A 23,761-nucleotide genomic window follows, 5' to 3' on the forward strand; every position below is an offset into this window, starting at 1 on the left:
ATGTTAAGATTTGAAACGATTAGATTAAGAAAGCTTTACCCTAATCAGTGGATTAATTTATTTGACAGATTAATAATTTGAAAGGACTAATGTGTTGGGTGGTAACTATAGGCAGGCATGCCTTCTTGAAGGAGGTGAGTCACTGGGGAGGTGCCATTTAAACATACTCCCCAGGCTTCTCCTTCTCTCTGGCCTCCAGGAGTGAGGCAACATTCTTCCACCATGTCCTTTAGCCATGATTTCTCTTCATCTTGAACCTAGAGAATAGAGTAAGTTGAGCATAGACTGAACCTCTGAAACCAGGAGCAAAAATAACCTTTTCCTTCTATAAATCGTTCCTGTCAGGTCTTTTGGTCATGGTGATGCAAAGCTGACTACCACAGGAGGTTCCCTGCAATCTTCCCAGGAAGAGTTTTGGTGGAACAATGCAACAAGTTCTGATGGAAGTATACTCCAGAGAAGGGGAGAAAAACTGGAAATAAGGAGTCTGAAAAACTCCTTTTTGTTCTGTCATAAAAAGAAGCTGAAAATGGGGCTGGGTCAAGAGAAAATTATGTGTGTTAAGAGTTTTTTCTTCTTATTTTAAGATAGAAGAAATTACAGCATGTAATGATTCTTATAATAGATACAGAAAAATGGATGTTACAGGAGACAAAGTAATTGCTCCAAGAATGTCCTTAAAAAGATGAGAAAGAATGTCATTTAGTACACAAGAGAACAAGGAGGGGGTGATGAGGTGATGGTAGCAGTGGAGGTAGAAGAAGTGTTTTACCAGTCATTCTTTCTCCTCACTCCCAAATTGGCACAATGCCCATTGTTTCTACAAGGGGAACAGAGAGCCAGAAGCAGCCTTCCAGCTTCCTTAGCATTCTGAGACATTTCCTAGGAAGCTCACTTCAGTCTCAGTTCACGGAGAACATTGGGGACAGGGGCATGGTCTGGAGTCAGGCAGAAACAAAGAAAGGAGTCAGACATCAAACTGACCTGAATGTGGATCTTGGTGGTTCATGCCAGCTGTGGCTTCATCAAAGATGCTAGCCAACTTCACACCCACCTACAAAGCTAAGCTGGTTACCTTCAAAAACACAGTGGATCATTTAACCTAGCTTGAGTTCCTACATAGCTAGCCTCCACATCTAGCCTCAAAGCCCACCCCCATGACCCTTCACAGTCAGGAGATGCTTTCCCCCATCCATTTCAGAAAAGCATATGGGATGAACCTACTTGACCAAGGAAGTCAAAAGCCTGCCCAATAACCCTGCATAGGCAGGAAGACCACCTCTACGAATTTCAGAGGCATAGAAGTTAGACCTGCTTGACTCAGGAGATCAAATAACCACTCAACTCAGTCAAAAGTCCACCAGATGGTTCTACCCTAACAGGGTGGCAATTCTCAATTATGCATTTTCAAGGAGTTTAGTGCAACCTTTGGTCTTGCCCTTGATGACCAATATCTCTGTCTAACCTTGGAGCCCCACCTGAAGTCCTGCCCAAATGCAACAGCAGAATTGCCCAGACAAAATACATCCTGTGACCATCCAGATTATAAGCCATCAGTTATATGTCCCACCTAATAGCAGAGCCTAGTCAATGGTCACACCAGTGAAGCCCAGCCAGTAACCCCATCTGACATCCCAGCAAACTAGAAAACTTATAAGAAGCTCTGCCCACTCAGGGTTGTCACCAGGGGGGCCTTCCAGAATCACAGGCCAGTCTAAATAGTGAAAGTCTCTCCTCGCCAAAGAAGACCTTTATGGTCAGAACAGAGAGCTATCTCCTCAAATGCACATTGGGGAATCACGTCACCTTCAAATGAAACTAATAATGAACTCTGAAGAAATAGGACTCTATGAATAACTAACAGAATTCAGAATAATCCTATTAAACAAGTTCAGTAAATTACAAGAATATATGCATAGAATATTATATAAAATTAGGGAAACAACACAAAGTGAAAAGTTCAACAAAAAATAGAAGGAAATAAAAAAGAACAAAACAAATCTTAGAGATGAGGAACAGAACGATGGTAATGAAAGATTCAAAAGAAAGCTTCAATAGCAGACTCAATCAAACAGAAGAATCAGTGAGCTCAAAAATAGAAGGTTTGAAATTACTCAGTCAAAGGAGGAAAAAGACAAAAGGATAATAAAAAAGAATTTTAAAAGCCTATGGGAATTATAGGTCAACATCAAGAGATCAAACTTTTATATAACAAGAGTGTACAAAAGGAGAACAAAGGGAAAAAGACACTGGAAGCTCATTTAAAAATATGACTGAGTGCTCGCTTTGGCAGCACATATACTAAAATTGGAACGATACAGAGAAGATTAGCATGGCCCCTGCGCAAGGATGACACGCAAATTCGTGAAGTGTTCCATATTTTTAATGGTGAAAAACTGAAAGCATTCCCCCTAAAAACTGGAACAAGGCAGAGATGCCCTCTTTCACCACTTCTTTTCAATATCGTCCTTGAAACTCTAGCCAGAGCAATTAGACAGACCAAAGAAATTAAAGGGATACGAATAGGAAAAGAAGAACTCAAACTATCCCTATTTGCTGATGATATGATTGTATACTTAGAGGAACCAAGAAATTCCACCAGAAAACTTTTAGATCTCATTAGTGAATTCAGTAAAGTAGCGGGATATAAGATCAATGCACATAAATCTAAGGCATTTTTATACATAAGCGATGAATCTTCAGAAAGAGAAATTAGGAAAACCACCCCATTCACAATAGCTTCGAAAAAAATAAAATACTTGGGAATCAATCTCACAAAAGAGGTGAAAGACCTTTACAATGAGAACTACAGAACACTAAAGAAAGAAATTAAAGAAAACCTTAGAAGATGGAAAGATCTCCCATGTTCTTGGATAGGCAGAATTAATATTGTCAAAATGGCCATACTACCAAAAGTTCTATACAGATTCAATGCGATTCCAATTAAAATTCCAATGTATTTCTGTATTTCCTTACAGAAATAGAGCAAGAAATTATGAAATTCATCTGGAAGAATAAAAAACCCAGAATATCTAAAGCAATCCTTGGCAGAAAGAGTGAAGCAGGGAGTATCGCAATACCAGATCTTCAACTCTACTACAAAGCAATAGTAACAAAAACGGCATGGTATTGGTACCAAAATAGAAAGGTGGATCAATGGTACAGAATAGAGGACACGGATACAAACCCAAATAAATACAATTTTCTCATACTAGACAAAGGGGCCAAAAATATGCAATGGAGAAAAGATAGCCTCTTCAACAAATGGTGCTGGGAGAATTGGAAATCCATATGCAACAGAATGAAACTAAACCCATATCTCTCACCATGCACAAAACTAAACTCAAAATGGATTAAGGATCTCGGAATCAGACCAGAGACCTTGCATCTTATAGAAGAAAAAGTAGGTCCAGAGCTTCAACATGTCGGCTGAGGACCAGACTTCCTCAACAGGACTCCCATAGCACAAGAAATAAAAGCAAGAATTAATAACTGGGATAGATTCAAACTAAAAAGCTTTCTCTCAGCAAAGGAAACTATCAGCAATGCAAAGAAAGAGCCTACAGAGTGGGAGAAAATCTTTGCCAATCATACTTCAGATAGAGCACTAATCTCCAGAATCTATAAAGAACTCAAAAAACTCTACACCAAGAATGCAAATAATCTAGTTGACAAATGGGCTAAGGAAATGAATAGACACTTCACAGAAGAAGATCTACAAGCAATCAACAAACATATGGAAAAATGTTCAACATCTCTAGTAATAAGAGAAATGCAAATCAAAACTACCCTAAGATTCCATCTCAACCCAATTAGAATGGCGATTATCAAGAATACAAGCAACAACAGGTGTTGGCGAGGATGTGGGGAGAAAGGTACACTCATACATTGCTGGTGGGGCTGCAAATTAGTGCAGCCACTCTGGAAAGCAGTGTGGAGACTCCTTAGAAAACTTTGAATGGAACCACCATTTGACCCAGCTATCCCACTCCTCGGCCTATACCCAAAGGACTTAAAATCAGCATATTACAGAGATACAGCCACATCAATGTTCATAGCTGCTCAGTTCACAATAGCCAGATTGTGGAACCAACCTAGATGTCCTTCAATTGATGAATGGATAAAGAAAATGTGGTATATATATATACAATGGAATATTACTCAGCCATAAAGTGATAAAATTATGGCATTTGCAGGCAAATGGATGAAACTGGAGAATATCAAGCTAAGTGAGATAAGCCAATCTCAAAAAACCAATGGACGAATGATATCGCTAATAAGTGGATGATGACACATAATGGGGGGTAGGAGGGGTTAGTGTTAGGGTTAGAGTTAGGGTTAGGGAGGGGGTCAAGAATGGAGGAAGGAAGGACTGTATAGAGGGAAAAGAGGGATGGGAGGGTTGGGGGGGAAGGGGAAAAAATAACAGAATGAATCAAACAACATTACCCTATGTAAATTTATGATTACACAAATGGTATGCCTTTACGCCACGTACAAACAGAGAAACAACATGTATCCCATTTGTTTACAATAATACAAAAAAAGAAATAACCATTGATAAATAAATTTAATAAAAAGAAAAAAAAAATATATGACTGAAAACTCCCCAATTGGGGGGCAATGGTAACATCCAAGTACAGGAAATACAGAGATCAGAATCAAATTCAACACAAACAACTGGGTGCAGTGGTGCATGCCTGTAATCCCAGTGGCTCAGGAGGATTGCGAGTTCAAAGTCATCAGCAACAGCGAGGTGCTAAGCAACTCAGTGAGATCCTCTCTCCAAATAAAATGCAAAACAGGACTGGGAATGTGGTTGAGAGGTTGAGTGCCCTGAGTTCAATTCCTGGTTCCCCCCTACCCAGCAACCCGAAAATTCAAGGCAGAGAGTTCACCATGGCATAATAACTGAAGTATCAAAAATCAAAGACAGGAAAAGTTCTAAGAGCAGCAAGACAAGAAACTTATATCACATATACAGGATTGAAAATACACCTCTCAGTGGATTACTGACAAGAAATCCAGAACACTAGAAGAGAATGGGATGATATATTCAAAGTACTGAAGAAGGGGGAAAAAAAAAAACCCTAACTGCTCAACCAAAAACAGAGCGCTCAGCAAGCTTTTCTTTCAGAAATGATGGGGAAATAAATATCTTCCAAAACAAAAGCTAAGGGAGTAATCATCATTAGACTCAAATTACAGGAATAATTAAAGGGAGTTCTTAAACAAACGGTCATTAACAGCACAGAACACATGAAAGCACAAAACTCAATGGTGTAAATAACACAGAGCCATATTCAAAACACACTATGCTTATAATGTGATGTGTAAAGCAATTTTGTCCCAAGTACAAAGGAAAAAACCAATTACTAATCACTATAACTAAGAGAAATCACCAAGGGATGCAGATTATAAAATTATGTACATTTTATCATTAAAACATATAATGCAGGAAAAGTCAGTAAGAATGCAGGGTTGTTATAGGCAATCAGGGTTCAGGTGTTATCAGCAGAAATAGACTGTTAAAGATGCTCCATAGAAGCCTCATCGTAAAATCTTTAGCAGACACACAAAACAGGAGTTAAAAAGATTCAAAACATAGCACTACAGAAAGTCAACAATTCATAAAGGAAGACTGTACAAAAATAAAAAAGAACAAAGTATCTATAAAACAGATATAAACAACAAAATGGTAGCAGTAAATCCTTATCTATTAATAAGTGTACGCTATTAATGAGTGTATATATGGATTAAAATCTCCAATTAAAATAACAACAGTAACTAAATGAACAAAAAAACAAGAGCCAACTATATGCTGCCAACAAGAAATTGAAAGTGAAGCAACGGTAAAACATATTTCACACAAATAAAATTGAGAGAGAGCCAGATTAGCAATACTTAGATAAAATACTTTTAAGTAAAGAAACTGTACATAAGAAAAATGACATTAATGATAAAAGATCAGTTTTGCAAAAGGATATACACATCCAACATCAGAATACATACATTCAGAAAATAAATATTAAAGGATTTGAAGGAGGAGATAAATTGCAATGATAGGGAACTTCAATACCCAGTGTTCAAAGTGGTCAGATAATCCAGACAGAAAATTAATAAGGAAACACTGTACTTGAATAACACTTTAGATCAAATGATTCTAACAAATATATAAAAAAATTTCATCCAACAGCAATAGAATATATGTTTTCCTCAATACACATGGAACATTCTCCAGGAAAGATTATATAAGACACACACACAAAAGCCCTAGTAAATTTAAGATTAAAATCAGATCAATTATTTTTTCAATCAATAGTATGAAACAAAAATTCAGTAACATGTAGAATTTTGAAAAATCCATAAATACATGGAAAACTAAATAATATGCTCCTGACCAACCAATTAGCCAGTGAAGAAATTAAAAAGGAAATTTAAAAAAGAATTCAGACAAAGGAAATGGAAATGTTACAAACCAAAATTTAAGGGATAGTAATTTTCTAAACCAATCTTGGGAAGAAAGTTTATAGAAATAAATGTCTACATTAAAAAAAACTTTTAAAAATTAATATTGCTCCTCAAGGAATTGGGAAAAGAATAAACCCCAAAATTAATAGAATGAAGGAAGTATCAGAAGATAAAATTAAAAAGGAAAAATAGATGACAAAAATTATAGAAAAGATCAGCAAAACTGAGTTGATTTTTTAAAAACATAAAATTAACAAAGCTTTAGTTATACTAAGAAAAAAGAGATGACATAAAAGAATTAAAGAGGAGACATTAGAAATGATACCACAAATATAGAAAATCATTAGAAGACTACTGTAAATAGCTATATGCTAACAAATTGGATCACTTTGAACAACTGGATAAATTCCTGGACATACAATATACCAAGACTGAGTAATATTTTTTTTCAAAAAAATAAAATTTGAAAAACCAAAAATGAGTAAGGAGACAGAATCAGTAAAATGCTCTTTTATCAAAGAAAAGTCCAGGTCCTGACGGCCTCATTGCTGAGTTCTACCAAATATTTCAAGAACTAATACCAATCTCTCTTAAAATCTTCCAATAATTGAAGAGGAGGGAATATTTCCACACTAATTTTACAAAACAAGTATTATGCTGATAACAAAGCTGGACAAAGACATTGCAAGAATATAAAATGTGGGTCAATATTTTGAACCCAGATACAAAAATCATCTAATACCAGCATCCAAATTCAACAACACATTAAAAAAATCACCTGCTATGATCCAACATACAAAAATCAATAAATGTAAAAAATGACATTTACAGAATGAAGGACAACAGTATATAATAATTTCATCGGATGTAGAAAAAGCATTTGACAAAATTTAAAATCATTTCATGGGACTGGGATTATAGTTCAGTGGATGAAGAACTGGGTTCAATCCTCAGCACCACATATAATCAAATAAATAAAGGTTAAATCCTAAAAAAAATCATTTCAATGAAAAACTCATCAAATTAGGGATAGAAAGAAAGTATCTCAATACAACAAAAGCTATGTATGAGAAGCCCACAGCCAACATTCAACTCAACAGTGAAAAGTTGAAAACATTTCCTCTAAGATTGGGAACAAGACAAAGACACCCACTCTTGACAACAATCCCACTTAGAATAAATACAAAAATTAACAATATTGTTAGAAAGAATAAATAAGGAAGTGGAAGACTTATACAGTGAAAACTATCAAACATCGATGAAAGGAATAGAAGACACAAGTAAATAGAAAGATACTCCATATTCATGGATTGAAAGAATATTATTAAAATATCCATACCATCCAAAGTGATCCACAGATTCAATGTAATCCCTTTCAAAATTTCAATGCCATTTTCTCATAGAAATAGAAAAAAAGAAAAAAGTCCTAGAATTAGTTTGGAAGCACGAAGACTCCAAATATACAAAGTAATCATGAACAAGAACAACTCTGGAGGCATATTACCTGATTTCAAACAGCACAAAAAAAACACAGTAAAGAAAACAATATGGTGGTTAAAAAAAAATAGATACATCAACCAGTGAAATGGAAGAGACAGCACAGAAATGAACCCACATATGGATGGTCAATAGCTATTCAACAAAGGTGCCAAGAATATACAATGGGAAAATGATAGTTTCTTCAAAAAACAGTGCTGGAAAACTGCATACACATGTGAAGAAATATGATAGTATACTTTTAACTCATATATAAAACAACTCAAAATGGATTAAAGAATTAACTTTTTAGATACAAACTATAAAATCAGTAGAAGAAAACAGGAGGAAAAACTATATGACATTCATCTTGGTGATGATTTTTTGGATTTGATCCTAAAGGCATAAGAAAAAAAAAATAAAGGAATTACGACAAACTAAAAATCTTCTGCATAGAAATGGATACAATTCATAGTGTAAAGAGAAAATCTATGAATTGGGAGAAAATATTTGCACACCTTATACCTCATAAGATACCAATATCCACAATATATAAGGAACCAAACAATTCAATAGTAAGAACATACATACACACACACACACACACACACACACACACACACACAATAAAAAAATGGGCAAAGGACCTGAATAGACAATTCTAAAAAGATGACACAAAGAAATTAACATTGCTAATTATTAGGAAAACTAAAACCATAATGAAATATCACTTTATATCTGTCAGAATGGCTATAATAAAAGTAGAAAAGATAACAAGTATGGGTGAAGATGAAGAAAAAAAGGGAATTCTTATATAGTGTTGGGGGTAATATAAATTAGTACAGTCATTATGAAAAACTGTATGGTGATTCCTTAAACAAAAACTGGAATTACCATACGATTAGTGGCTTTTTCCCCTTTCTTTTTCTTTTTTTTTTTTTTTTTTTTTTTTGGTACTTGGGATTGAACTCAAGGGTGCTTAACCACTAAGCCACATCCCCAGCTCTTTTTATTTTGAGACAGGGACTTGCTAAGTTGCTTAGGGCATCACTAATTCCTGAGGCTGGTCTCAAACTTTTGATCCTCCTGCCTGGGCCTCTCCAGTTGTGTGTGCCATCATGCTTGGCCTGGAATTACCATATGATTCAAGAATCTTCCTACTACACATATATTCAAAGGAAATGAAATCAGTGTATCAAGGAGACATCTGTACTCTCATGTTTCTTGCAGCAAAAGTCACAAAAGCACAATAGCCAAGAAATAAAAACAATCTAAATGCCCATCAGCAGATAAATGGACAAAGAACTTGGTGTATACATTCAGCCTTAAACAAGGAAATTTTGTCATTTCTGACCATATGGATGGAACTGGGAAACATGCTAAGTGAAATAAGTCAGGCACAGAAAGATAAACACTTATCACTTACATGTGGAATTTAAAATAACTGAATTCACAGAACAAAGAATAGTTGGTTATAGAGGCAGGGAAGGTAGCGGGAGTGGGGAGATGATGATCAAAGAGTACAAATCTCAGACAGGAGGAACCAGTATTTTCTTCCTTCTGAGATATATTGCAAAGTGTGAATATAGTTAACAATAGTGTATTGTATATTTCAAAATTGCTAGAGAATAAATTCCAAAAATTCTCATCACAAAAAAATAATAAGTGTTTTAGGTGATACGTTACGTAGCTTAATTTAATTACTCCACATTATATTCGTAAATCAACTGTACTCCATAAATATATACAATTGCACATGCCTGTCATCCCAGTGGCTCCAGAGGATAAGGCAGGGGGGTCACGAGTTCAGCAATGGCGAAGCCAGTCACAGCAATGGCGAGGCACTAAGCAACTCAGTGAGACCCTGTCTCTAAATAAAATACAAAATAGGGCTGGGGATGTGGCTCAGTGGTCAAGTACCCCAGAGTTCAATACCTGGTACACTCCACCAAAATATATGTATATATGCAATTGTAAATAGTCAATTTACAATTTAAAAACCCCAGAATTTTAAATTAAAAGCAATAAATTAGATCACTGATGGTCTTTTGTAATTTTTAGTTACTGAATTTAATGGTCAATGTTTAGATACTAATGACTGATAATCATATTGGCAAGATCATTCAAACCACTAAAGAATATATAATACCAATTCACTCATAACAGTTGTTGAACACATACAGCTAGGAAATCTATCTAAGTCATTTTACAAAGTTAAAGTAACTTATATAGCAAAACTAGACAAAGAGAGCTCAGGAACACTAAGTCTCATGAACAAACACAGGTAAAATATTAAAAATAAAATATTGGCAAATAGGATCTACCTGTGTATTTAAGGACTAACACATCATGATTAAATAAGATATCTTACAAATGCAGTAACAGTCCAATGTGAGAAAAACACATGAAGAATTTAAAAAGTAAAACATACAGAAATATTCCATGAAATATAAAAATATAAATATATTTTAAGACCCTTTATTAAAAACTGGCTAAGATCAGATGGGTCTTCCTTAACCTAATTAAGCATATTTTGTAGACACCCGTAGAAACATATTTAATAGTAAACATTAAAAGAACTGCCAATAAAATTTTAAAAAAGAAAATAATTATTTGTTTTCATATTCTGCTACAGGTCCTACTGAGTGTAGCTTTTTAACAAAAGGGAAAGTTAACATTATATTTACAGAGCAAAACATTATATATACAGAGCAATTACCAATTTCTAGAAATTAACTCTTTGAGATATATATCAGATATATACTAATCACTTAGAAATATCATAGAAGAAAATATTCCTATTTATACTACCAACAAAATTTATGAAGATAAGGAAACTGCTTAGTAAGAAATGTGCAAAATCTTTTTGAAAAAATGAAACTACAGAAGAACACAAAAAGAGCAGCAGGTTTAGCATGTTCACAAATAGCAAGATTCAATAGCTAATATGTGAATTGTCCGTCAAATTTCTTGTAAAACAATTAACACTAAATAAAATATGACAACCATCCTTTTAAAAGTATGCCAAGTTTGAAAGAAAGAAGATCCTGAGGTACCACAGTAAATTCAGAATCAAACTAGAGAGGTAAACATGCTTTGGTAGTTATAGCTATACTCAGGACATTTGCTGACTTTAATTGCCTAAAAGCTTACATCTTAATTCTCGAAATTAATTGCTTAAATCTTTTTTTTCGGGGCGGGGTGGGGGGGCATGCCACCAGGGATTTAACTCAGGGGCACTCAACCACTGAGCCACACCCCCAGCTCTATCTTGTATTTTATTTAGAGACAGGTCTCACTGAGTTGCTTAGCGCCTTGCCGTGCTGAGACTGGCTTTGAACTCTGGATCCTCCTGCCTCATCCTCCAGAGCTGCTGGGATTACAGGCATGCACCACCCTGCCCAACGCTTAAATCTTACTTACCTGAAAAAACTACTGAAGAAATAGGCTGTGGGTTCACAAAAAAAGTAGGTATTATAAATAAACCTCTTTATAAAAGTGGAACTGTCCAACACCTACAATGCAGAGAAAGGGTGAAAAAAAAAATCCATCTAGCCTTAAAGAAAAATGACAAGAAACATCTTAGACTTGGCCTAGACTACCAACGAAGTAGAAGGAAAAAAATGCTATGGTCTACAAGAGTCACATATCCAAGAAATGGAAAAATTAGACCTGTTTCCCAGAGATTGGAATAAATGACATATAATGTAAATGCTTGAAATACATGAAAATATAAAATAAAAACCACAAGAAAGAGACCAAACCAGGAAAGGGAGAGACTTTCAATTTCTTGAAATCAAACAACATAATTATATTAAAATCTTAAAGAAAAAGAGATCTTAAAAACAGCCAGAGAAAACACAGGTTACTTACAAAGGGAACAGTAATGAAATAGATGACAGACTTGTCAAGAGCCACAACAGAAGCCAAAAGACTGTAGGACACCTTCAGAATGCTGAGAAAAAAATAATTATCACTGTAGAATTTTACACTCCATTAAACCATTAGGTAAGAATGACAGTATAGCAGGTTATTTTTCAAATAATAAGAGTATTTACTAAGAAGAAGCCTTCACTAATGCATTTCATGATATATAAAATGACCCCAGGGGTTGGGGAGATAGCTCAGTCAGTGGAGTGCTTGCCTTGCATGCACAAGGTCCTGGGTTCGATCCCCAGCACCACAAAAAAAATAAATAAATAAAAAATAAATAAAATGACCCCAGAAGGAATGCAGGATGAAAGAGGAATAATGTGCAAATAAAAGGATAATTGTGAATAATTCCACAAGCAAACATTATAAAACAAAGTAACACCCACTACAGATGTTTAAAAGAGAATGGAACTCAAATGCCAGATGACAATAACCTATTGGATGAGAGAAATCAATCAAAGTCAAAGTACTCTATCGTACTTTATAATGTCCTGGGGGAAGACAACCATCAATTTACAAAGCCTAAAATTAACAAAGACTTAAGTCAAACAAACAACATTTATATATTCATTAAATATTTAAGTCCATAAACAATATTTATTAAGTCAAACCAACAATAATGACAATGACTTAAGTACCCAAACAGGTAGAAATATCCATAAAATACTTAAATTTAGCAGAAATGCTATTTCATTTTCTTTCTTCCTTTTTTTTTAAGTACCAGGGATTTAATCCAGGGGCACTTAACCACTTAGCCACATCCCTACCCCTTTTTAATATTTATTTGGAGGGTCTTGCTCAGGGCCTTGCTAAGTTGCTGAGGCAACTTTGAACTGGTGATCCTCCTTTCTCAGCCCCAAGAGTTTCTGGATTACAGGCATGCGCCATTGTGCCCAGCTATTTAATTTTCTTACCTAACAACTGACGAAGATAACTTTAAGTGATAATATTCAGTGTTAATAAAAGTATAGAAAAAGAACAGTACTCTGCTGGCAGACTCCTAATTTAAATTCTACAACAATGAATATATAATTGACATAGAAATGTCAATTTTTCATCTCTCTATAGAACCTCAACTTACTGCTTCAGTGGCCACCCACTTATTTCATGGCATATACTATCCTTTATATCTATTTTCAACTTATTGGTCTTAAAATCCTAGCAGTGGAGGGAAGGCATGTGGCTGTTAGAAGACTGTGAAAACCAGTGTGCAAACAAAATATTTTTAAGTGGGTTGAATAAATGTTCTAATATCCATTAAGATATTGAATATCTGCCAGGAGCAGGGACACACGTGTATAATCCCAGCAGTTCAGAAGGCTGAGGCAGAAGGATCAAGGGTTCAAAGCCAACGATCCATGATGGCGGACTAGAGAGTGACTGCATCTCCTGTCGCTCCAGAACCCAGGATTCAAGAAGAGGAGGCATTGAGAGACTCGGACTAACACAGAGCTACGGGGTAAGTCTCCCCCACCGGGTGAAGCTTGGCCCGGGCGACAGGCCCAGACAGGGGCGGCTTTTCAGAGCAGGGCAGGGCAGCTAGAGTGCTCCCCAAGCAGCCCTGCTCCCTCCTGCAGTGGGCTCCTTCCATGGCCAGCTTCTTGGAGCAGACAGCCCAGTGAGAGCCTTTCCGCACAGAGCCAGCTCTAAGCCCTGGAACCAGTAGCTGGCTAGGAGCAGCTTTCTTCGGAAGCACTGCATTATCAAGTTTCTCCAAGACTTCAGGCTACTGAAGGCTGGGAGGTGATATACTGAAAATCTACAGGGACACTATAAGACAATAAAAGAAATCTGCAATATCTCAGAGTCCCACTGATATCTGACCAATATGAGAAAACAAGGGAAGAAGACATCCCAAACAAACCTAGATACTATATCAATAAAACCCAATGACAGCACAGCAGAAGAAATGTCAGAAAGGGAGTTCAGAATGTACATAATTAAAACAATCAGGGAAGCAAACGAGGAGATGAAAGAGCAAATCAGGCATTGAAGGAGGAGATGAAAGAGCAAATGCAGGCATTAAATGATCACACCAATCAACAGTTAAAAGAGCAAATACAGGAAGCAAGAGATCATTTCAATAAAGAGTTAGAGATACTGGAAAAAAAAAAAAAACAGAAATCCTTGAAATGAAGGAAACAATAAACCAAGTTAAAAACTCCATAGAAAGCATAACCAATAGGATAGAACATCTGGAAAACAGAACCTCAGACACTGAAGAAAAAATATTTAACCTTGAAAACAAAGTTGACCAAAGAGAGAAGATGGTAAGGAATCATGAACAGAATCTACAAGAACTATGGGATATCATGAAAAGGCCAAATTTCAGAATTTTTGGGACTGAGGAAGGCTTAGAGAAACAAACCAAAGGAATGAACAATCTATTCAATGAAATAATATCAGAAAATTTCCCAAATCTGAAGAACGAAATGGAAAACCAAGTACAAGAGGCTTATAGGACTCCAAATATACAAAATTACAACAGACCCACACCAAGGCACATTATTATGAAAATACCTAACATACAAAATAAAGACAGAATTTTAAAGGCCGTGAGAGAAAAGAATCAAATTACATTCAGGGGGAAACCAATAAGAATATCAGAAGATTTTTCAATCCAGACCCTAAAAGCTAGAAGGGCCTGGAACAACATTTACCAAGCCCTGAAAGAAAACGGATGCCAACCAAGAATCTTATACCCTGCAAAACTTACTTTCAGTTTGATGACGAAATAAGATCCTTCCATGATAAACAAAAGCTAAAGGAATTTACAAAAGGAAAGCTGGTATTACAGAACATTCTCAGCAAAATATTCCATGAGGAAGAGATGAAAAACAATGATGCAAATCAGCAACAGGAGGAACTAGCCTAAAGGAATAGCCAAATAAAGGAGAAACCAAATCATGTGTCAAATGACTGGGAATACAAATCATATCACAATAATAACCCTGAATGTTAATGGCCTGAACTCATCGATTAAAAGACATAGACTGGCAGATTGGATTAAAAAGAAAAATCCAACAATATGCTGCCTGCAAGAGACTCATCTCATAGAAAGAGAAACCCATAGACTAAAGGTGAAAGGATGGGAAAAAATATACCATGCACATGGACACAGCAAAAAAGCTGGAGTATTCATCCTCATTTCAGATAATGTGGACTTCAAGCCAAAACTAGTCAGAAGGGAGAAAGATACTGCTTAAGGGAAGCATAAATCAGCAAGACATAACAATCATAAATATCTATGCCCCGAACATTGGCTCATCCATGTACATCAAACAAATCCTTCTTAATTCCAGAAATCAAATAGACCACAACACAATAATACTAGGCGATTTTAACAACCTCTCTCACTACTGGATAGATCTTCCAAACAAAAATTGAATAAAGAAACCATAGATCTCAATAACACAATCAACAATTTAGACTTAACCGACATATATAGAATATACCATCCAACAAAGAACGAATACACTTTCTTCTCAGCAGCACATGGATCCTTCTCTAAAATAGACCATATTTTATGTCACAAAGCTACTGTTAACAAATACAGGAAGATAAGAGATCCTACCTTGTATTCTATCAGATCATAATGGATTGAAATTAGAAATAAATGACAGAATAAAAAACAGAAACTTCTCCAATACCTGGAGATTAAATAATACACTATTATATGATGAATGGATAACAGAAGACATCAGGGGAAAATTAAAAAAAAATTCTTAGAAGTAAACGAGAACAAAGACACATCATATCAAAATCTCTGGGACACTATGAAAACAGTACTTAGAGGAAGATTTATGTCATGGGGCACATTCAACAAAAGAAGTAGAAATCAATAAATAAACGACTTAACACTACAGCTCAAAGCCCTAGAAAAAGAAGAGCAGACCAACACCAAAAGTAGTAGAAGACAGGAAATAGTTAAAATCAGAGCCGAAATCAACGAAATTGAAACAAAAGAAACAATCGGAAAAATTAACAAAATAAATAGTTGGTTCTTTGAAAAAATAAACAAAATTGATAAACCCTTAGCCACACTAACAAAGAGAAAGAGGGAGAAAAATTACTAAAATTCGGAATGAACAAGGAAATGTCACAACAGAAACGAGTAAAATACAAAACATAATTAGAAGCTATTTTGAAAATCTATATTCCAACAACACAGAAAACCTCGAAGACATCAACAAGTTTCTAGAGACATATGAATTGCCTAAACTGAAAGAGGAGGATATACACACCTTAAATAAATCAATTTCAAGCAATGAAATAGAAGAGGTCATCAAAAGCCTACCAACAAAGAAAAGTCCGGGACCAGATGGGTTCTCAGTCGAGTTCTACAACTCGGCTCATTCCAATACTCCTCAAAGTATTCCATGAAATAGAAGAGGAGGGAACCCTCCCAAACTCATTCTATGAAGCCAATATCACCCTGATACCTAAACCAGACAGAGACACATTGAGGAAAGAAAATTTCAGACCAATATCCTTAATGAACATCAACGCAAAAATTCTCAACAAAATTTTAGCAAATCACATACAAAAATATATTAAAAAGATAGTGCACCACCATCAAGTGGGTTTTATCCCAGGGATGCAAGGTTGGTTCAACATCCGGAAATCAATAAATGTCATTCACCATATCAACAGACTTAAAGTTAAGAATCACATGATTATTTCGATAGATGCAGAAAAAGCATTCGATAAAACAGCATCCCTTCATGCTCAAAACACTAGAAAAAATTGGGATAGTGGGAACATTCCTTAACATTGTAAAGGCCATCTACGCTAAGCCCATGGCCAATATCATTCTAAATGGTGAAAAACTGAAAGCATTCCCCCTAAAAACTGGAACAAGGCAGGGATGCCCTCTTTCACCACTTCTATTCAACATCGTCCTTGAGACTCTAGCCAGAGCAATTAGACAAACCAAAGAAATTAAAGGGATACGAATTGGAAAAGAAGAACTCGAACTATCCCTGTTCGCTGATGACATGATTATATATTTAGAGGAACCTGGAAATTCCACCAGAAAACTTTTAGAACTCACAAGTGAATTCAGTAAAGTAGCAGGTTACAAGATCAATGCTCATAAATTCAATGCATTTTTATACATAAGTGATGAATCTTCAGAAAGAGAAGTTAGGAAAACTACCCCATTCACAATAGCATCGAAAAAAATAAAATACTTGGGAATCAATCTCACAAAAGAGGTGAAAGACCTCTACAATGAGAACTACAGAACACTAAAGAAAGAAATTAAAGAAAACCTTAGAAGATGGAAAGATCTCCCATGTTCTTGGATAGGCAGAATTAATATTGTCAAAATGGCCATACTACCTAAAGTGCTATACAGATTCAATGCAATTCCAATTAAAATCCCAATGATGTACCTTACAGAAATAGAGCAAGCAATTATGAAATTCATCTGGAAGAATAAAAAACCCAGAATAGCTAAAGCAATCTCAGTAGAAAGAGCGAAGCAGGGGGTATGGCAATACCAGATCTTCAACTCTACTACAAAGCAATAGTAACAAAAACGGCATGGTATTGGTACCAAAATAGACAGGTAGATCAATGGTACAGAATAGAGGACATGGACACAAACCCAAATAAATACAATTTTCTCATACTAGACAAAGGGGCCAAAAATATGCAATGGGGAAGAAGTAGAGCCATCCTTTCCTTTGAAATTGGGAAGATTATAATAAGAGAACAACAGGTAAAAGAAGTAGGGAATTGGTGAAATTCCATAGGGAGAGCATACTGAAAAGTCCTGGCTTTTCTTCTCAAATCATAGCTCTTTTTTCCCCATACAACACAGGCACTGTAGGGGATTATTTCAATAACTATAAAGCCTTCAGATGAACAAATAATGAAAGGGTAAGAGACAGTTATATTCCAATGATACAAGGAGTACAATAAAATGATCATCTAGGTCAGATCACTTATTAAAAGTTCTGATATAGGCTCTATTCCTTATCATAAAGCTATAGAAAAAAAAACTTTCTTAGACAATTATAGATTTGTCCTAAGCTTTTTCCAATAAAAGATGATTCTAGCATTCATTCAATGTAAAATATTAAGTTTTTAATTAGTTAGTATTCAACTACTAAGCAAGTATAAGAGAATGTGTTTGGTAATATATTGTGTTTACTTGAGTTGTTAATAACATTCATTGATCCGCTCTACCACTACACAAATCATATAAGCTCTTCTGATCTGAAAAGCTATACATTCCTACATCTGTTTTTTAAATTTGTGACTGGGGCTTACTAATTATTCAGAGCTCTTTTAGTGGATCTAAAGCAAAAAAGTGTATAGCCTCTTTTTTCTGACAATATTTACAAGTGTCCCAGAATTCAAATCTAGCTCCTTGATCATCAAGGAAGCTAATAGGAAGATAGGTATCAGAAGGCAGCATTAAAGGCTTTCTGAAAGATGGAGAAGGTAATGGTACCCTATAAACTATTCTACTTTCCATAATTTCAAAACATTCCTGTCAGAGTAGTAAGAAATTTAGTCAAGGAAAGCATGGTGGTACACGCCTATAATCCTAGCAGGTCAGGAAGCTGAGGCAAGAGGATCATAAGTTCAAAGCCAGCCTCAGCAATTAAGCAAGGCCTAAAGCAACTTAGTGAGACCCTGTCTAAAATAAATAAATCAACACACAAACATAAAGATGGGGATGTGACTCAGTGGTTAAGTGCCCCTGGGTTCAATCCTCAGTATCACCCCCCTGCCAAAATAAAAGTAAATTATTTAAAAGCAGCCTTGAAATAATAGCAGAGAAAGTGGCCATTCTAAATCTAGATTCCGAGATACAAGCGATAGATATCCTTACCTAGGGATACCAAGTTGCTATAGTTCTCCAACATCACATCTCTATACAAATCCCTTTGGGCAGAGTCCAGGCATTCCCACTCTTCCTGAGAGAAGTCAATTGCAACATCCCTGAACATCACTGATCTCTGAAACAACAAACATAGTATGAGTTGTAGAAATAAATAAAATAGTTTTTCAGTGAAGGAGGAAGTGAAGGGGGGCATTTTACAAAGGAGGCAACAGAGAAAACAAACTAGGAAGTTTCTGACATGGGAGAGACAGTAAAGAAACTGGTGATTCTGAAATGCTAACATGTTCCTAATTATTCCTGTTGTATTTTTCTGCATAAAGAACATCTCATTATACAGATAAGTCTTCAAATTAATAAAATAAATGCAATGTCCCAATTAAAAGATATAGCACATACAAGTACCCTGTAAAAATGTAAGTTGTCTATCATATATTCTATCACAAATGCAAATTTCTCTTTCTGTATTTAAGGAATAAGAAAAATAATTGGGAAAATGTCCTGTAAAATCTTATAAAACAAGATTTTATAATATTAAAGAATTAATTGAAGTCCCATACTCATTATTATATCAGAATATTACCTCATAAAATATTTCCCATGTCACCAGTAACTTAGTTCATCTTTCTTAAAGGCTACAGAATAAGCTCCATATAATGAATATATCTAACTTACTTAATAAGTGCTCATATTTGAAAATTTTAGGTTACATAAACTCATAAGTATTTCTTAGTTGCTAGTACTTTTTAGTTGTGCTTATAATTCTCACTAAGTTATGCAAGTGGATGATGATCTTTCTGGTTACTATTCATCACTCCTAAATGTACCCTTTCCTCATTTTTCCCTATGGACACTGCACCACTAAGCCATAGTCCCAGTACTTTTCATTTTTTTATTTTGAGGAGGGTCTCATTAACTTGCCAAAGTTGGCCTCAAACTTACAATCCTCCTGCTTCAGTTTCCCTAGTGGCTGGATTATAGACATGTGCCACTGTGCCTGTTACCTTTTCTTCATTCTAACCGAGAGAGAGGTGGAAAGCTAATCCAAGCATACACGTCTGAGATCAGCACACAATGTTCAATTTCAAAATTATTCAATTATCAGTGCTAATCAATTATACATTCTTCCCATTCAGTGCCTAAACACATGCCTAATTTTGAAAAAAAATTTTGAAAAGCTAGAAGCCTTTCCCTTATAAATCATGAGCTCTTGCCACATATAGGACTGAGCCCAGTGAAGACCAACTCCCATCTTGTCTAACTGGGAGACTAGGTCTAAAGAGAAACTGAAGGATTTATCATGGGTGGTATCATTTAACATACTTCTCTATCATAAAATCAGATAAATTTGCTTTTGTTGCATCAGTTTTCCTTGTGTTCCTAGTCTACAGATGCTCAGAGGATTATTGAATAGGTATATAGGTTAGATTAGAAGTTCACAGTTATGGAAGACACTATTACTTATAAGAATGGGACAAAATGGGGAGTATAGTTACCAAGTGGGGTTAGTTAGGAAGGCAGTTTCAGGAATAAGGAATGCTAAAACACATATGCCCTATAAAAAGTAACTAAAGAGGGTACAAAGAAATGCTGAGTCACCTGAGACATGATTTTTAGAGCTGCAAGAAATGACCATTCCTCTTCTGGGTTCCTATCTTACAGTGGTGCAGAATATGGAAAAAGCAGAGCTGAGGAGGAGAAAACAGAACCATGAGACCAGGTTTTCTGCAAGGCTCCAAAGGATTAAATCAGAATTATCTGTGTTGCTCTTTTCTTCCTGTCTCTTATTCCCACACCCAAAATATATATTAAGGGGGATAGACATAGATGCTGGTTCTTACTCCAGTCAAAATGAATGCTCTCTATAGTCAAAAGAAAACATAACTTCTCTAGCAATTTTGAAATAATATATCTATATATATTATATAAAAATAGATAATGACTTATATTTCAATATATTAATGAACATATATAACTACATTATATTGCATAAACTTCTATTTATAAGATGAAAATATTCGACTAAATATTTTTGGCACCTTTTACTTATATTTGGCATTTTGAAACGAAAGCTAAAAATGTGTATGTGTGTTCGGGTGTGTGTATAGAATATACAGAAATGCATTACCTACAAATAGAGCAAATATTTGTTGTTGGAAAGTTAAATATTTAAAGCAGTGTTGCCATCAGTGCTGTGACTTTTTGAAATGGCTAAAAATATCTCAGTACATTTCTCAACAAAATGAAATACAAGCTTTCCTCAAAACAGTTGCATTCGTGGAAAATTCACCTAACAATAAAACCATCCAACAAAAAGATAATATATCAATTTAGCCTTTACAAAAAAACTCACAAAAATGCTTTAGGTGAGAGCTTTCAGACCCAAATAATTATAAACACATTTTTTCCAGCTATGGTCCTCATTTTGTGTCATAGACAATTCTTTATTGTGTACTAGAGAACATCTACAGCAGAAGTTGGCAAATGACTGCCCATCAAGTAGTTTTGTAAATAAAATTTTATTGGAGTACACTTATACTCATTTTTAAATGTATTATCTTTAGCTACATTCACACTGCAGTGGTAGAGCTGAATAGCTGCAAAAGAGATCATCTGGCCCACAAAGCATAAAATATTTACTATTTAGCCCTTCACAGAAAAAGTTGGGTTAATCTCTGATCTAGATCTATGACCTCAAAGCTAGAAGACTTTCCCTTCAACCGGTTATTTTAACATTCAAAAGCACCCAAAAATATTTCTTAAATATCCCACTTAGAGAATTACTGCCACTGCAGAGAATCACTGATACTCACAGGTGTCCAATAAATATTTAACTGGAATCTCCATTTCTTCCACATCTAGAAATGTACACTAGATAACTCGGCCCATTCTAACAATCACAAAAGAAACTCGGATAAGATGAAAAATCATAATGTCTTTTTATTCACCAGAGAGGTAGAAACACAAATTTAGATAAGTTGAACTTCAAAAGTGCTTCAAAAGGGGCTATACACAGACACTCCATTCTTGGTTGGACTTAAACTAAATTGTATTAGGAATAGTATACACCCTTCAATAAAAGAGAGACAAGAAAAGCAAGTTCCACCTATATGCTTTTTATAGGAAGTACAATTTAAATATAAAAACACATATAAATTGAAAGTAAAATGGTGAGAAAAATGCTACATGAATACTAAGCATCAGAATGCTTGTGTGCTTGTATTAATACAAGACAAAAGAGATATCAAGACAAAGAGTAATACTGGGGATAAGGAGGATCAATCCATCAAGACATAGCAATCTTCAATGTATAGATATCTAATAAAATGCTTCAAAATACATGAAACAAAACTGGACTGTAGGAAGAGCCAAATCCACAATCAATTAGAAATTTCATTTTAGAAGCCAGGTGTGGTGATGCACTCCTGTAATCCCAACTACTCAGGAGACTGAGGCAGGTAAATAATAAGTTTGAGATGAGCCTGGACAACTCTAGTGAGACCCTATCTCAAAACAAAGGGCTGGGGAGGTAGTCAGTGGTATAATGGCCCTGAATTCAATACCCAGGACTGCCAAAAATATCTTGGAACTGGGCTCAGTGATACATGCCTACAGTCCCAGCTACTTGAGAGGCCAAGACAGGAGGATCGCTTGAGCCCAGCAGCACAAGGCCAGTCCAGGCAACATAACAAGACTCCATCTCCAAAACAAACAAGCAAACAAACAACAAAAAACCAAATATTAAAAAAAAGCTAGAGACAGAAACAGAACAAATTAACAACAAAAAATATCAGTAACAATATAGAAGATTTATATAAGATTATATCAAGTTCCTTGACATAATTGATACACATATAGAATGCCACATGTGACCGTCAAAAGCTGTGCTAGGCTGAGTTGGAGAGAGTGGAGTTGCCAGGTATCAGGACAGTTGAGTAAGGCAAGAAGCCAAAATGAAAGTAACAGTCCAATCTTTAATTGTTTACTGATCATTAGCAAGAGGTTAATCCAGAAAAAGCAGCAACTCCTGAAATGTTCAAGTTTCCCCCACAGAATAGCACTAATACAGGGAATCACACTGCCAAGGGAGCAGGAATGAAAGGCTTCTGGCATCTTATGGACTAGGAATAGGGGAGTGGGATAGGGACGGGTAGGGTAGGAGTAGATAAGTACTGATTCACAGTGGGAAAAAATGTCTTCATGCTTTTACCTCTTTCCCTCCATAAGGATGTCTTGGCAAAAGTGCCTCCTAATAGAGGGACCTGGGATAGAAGTGCAGACAAGCATAAGAGCATGAATGGCCAGGAGTGCTTGAGTCCTTGACTTCAACTTTCTTTGGAAACTGCAATGTAGTCAATGTATACTCAGTCTGGTAAGGGGAGAACAGCTTTCTCCTGCAAGGATAGCTTTTGGTGGAGCCTAAGAGCTCACACATCCAATTTTGGAAGAAGCCAGACTCCTTAACAACTACAGAAAGTATATTTTTTTTAATATTTTTAGTTGTAGATGGACACAATATCTTTATGTTACTTATTTTTATGTTGTGCTGAGAATCAAACCCAGTGTTTCACACATATGCTCTACCACTGAGCCACGACCCCAGCCCAAAAGTATATTATTTTCAAGAACACATGGAAAGTTCACCAAATAAATGAGATACTAAGTCACAAAACAGGAATGAATAAATATTTTAAAATGGAATGATATAGAGAATATTCTCTAGTCTGTGTCCACACATTATTCATAAAGAAACTAATAAAAATCAGAGGTATAGAACAAGCTCCAATATTTAGAAATTTAGCATACTTAACATATAAGCCATGGTTTGGAGAAGAAATCATAAAATATGTTGAACTAAAAGATTACAGAAACACACATCAAATTTTGTGGCCTGAAATTAAAGCAGTATTTAGAGGACGATTTATAGTTTTAAATGCTAATGGTGTACTAGGAGAAAAAGGAAAGTGAAAGAACAATTTAGACTCTAATGTTAAGAAGTTAGCATGCAATTTAATTTGATTTAAA

The 23,761-nt window shown here is 35.4% G+C and overlaps 1 protein-coding gene and 1 non-coding gene across 3 annotated transcripts in view; one reads left to right on the plus strand and one right to left on the minus strand.

The window, feature by feature from the left end:
* LOC124967177 (zinc finger protein 420) overlaps positions 1 to 23,761 on the minus strand; it is a 37,702-nt gene that overhangs the window by 6,600 nt on the left and 7,341 nt on the right. For both annotated transcript variants that reach the window (XM_047529270.1, XM_047529269.1), the window contains exons 3-4: positions 20,336 to 20,424; positions 18,728 to 18,854 (exon numbers count right to left, since the gene is read on the minus strand). In XM_047529270.1, coding sequence (XP_047385226.1) covers positions 18,728 to 18,854; positions 20,336 to 20,344 — 136 coding nt within the window. In that variant the 5' untranslated portion in view covers positions 20,345 to 20,424. The remainder of the gene's footprint in view (positions 1 to 18,727; positions 18,855 to 20,335; positions 20,425 to 23,761) is intronic.
* LOC124967681 (U6 spliceosomal RNA) lies at positions 2,278 to 2,384 on the plus strand. The gene has a single exon (XR_007105599.1). It is a non-coding gene; the product is annotated as a U6 spliceosomal RNA (small nuclear RNA).

The sequence above is a fragment of the Sciurus carolinensis genome, chromosome 16 (genome assembly GCF_902686445.1).
Source record: "Sciurus carolinensis chromosome 16, mSciCar1.2, whole genome shotgun sequence".
NCBI lineage: Eukaryota > Metazoa > Chordata > Mammalia > Rodentia > Sciuridae > Sciurus > Sciurus carolinensis.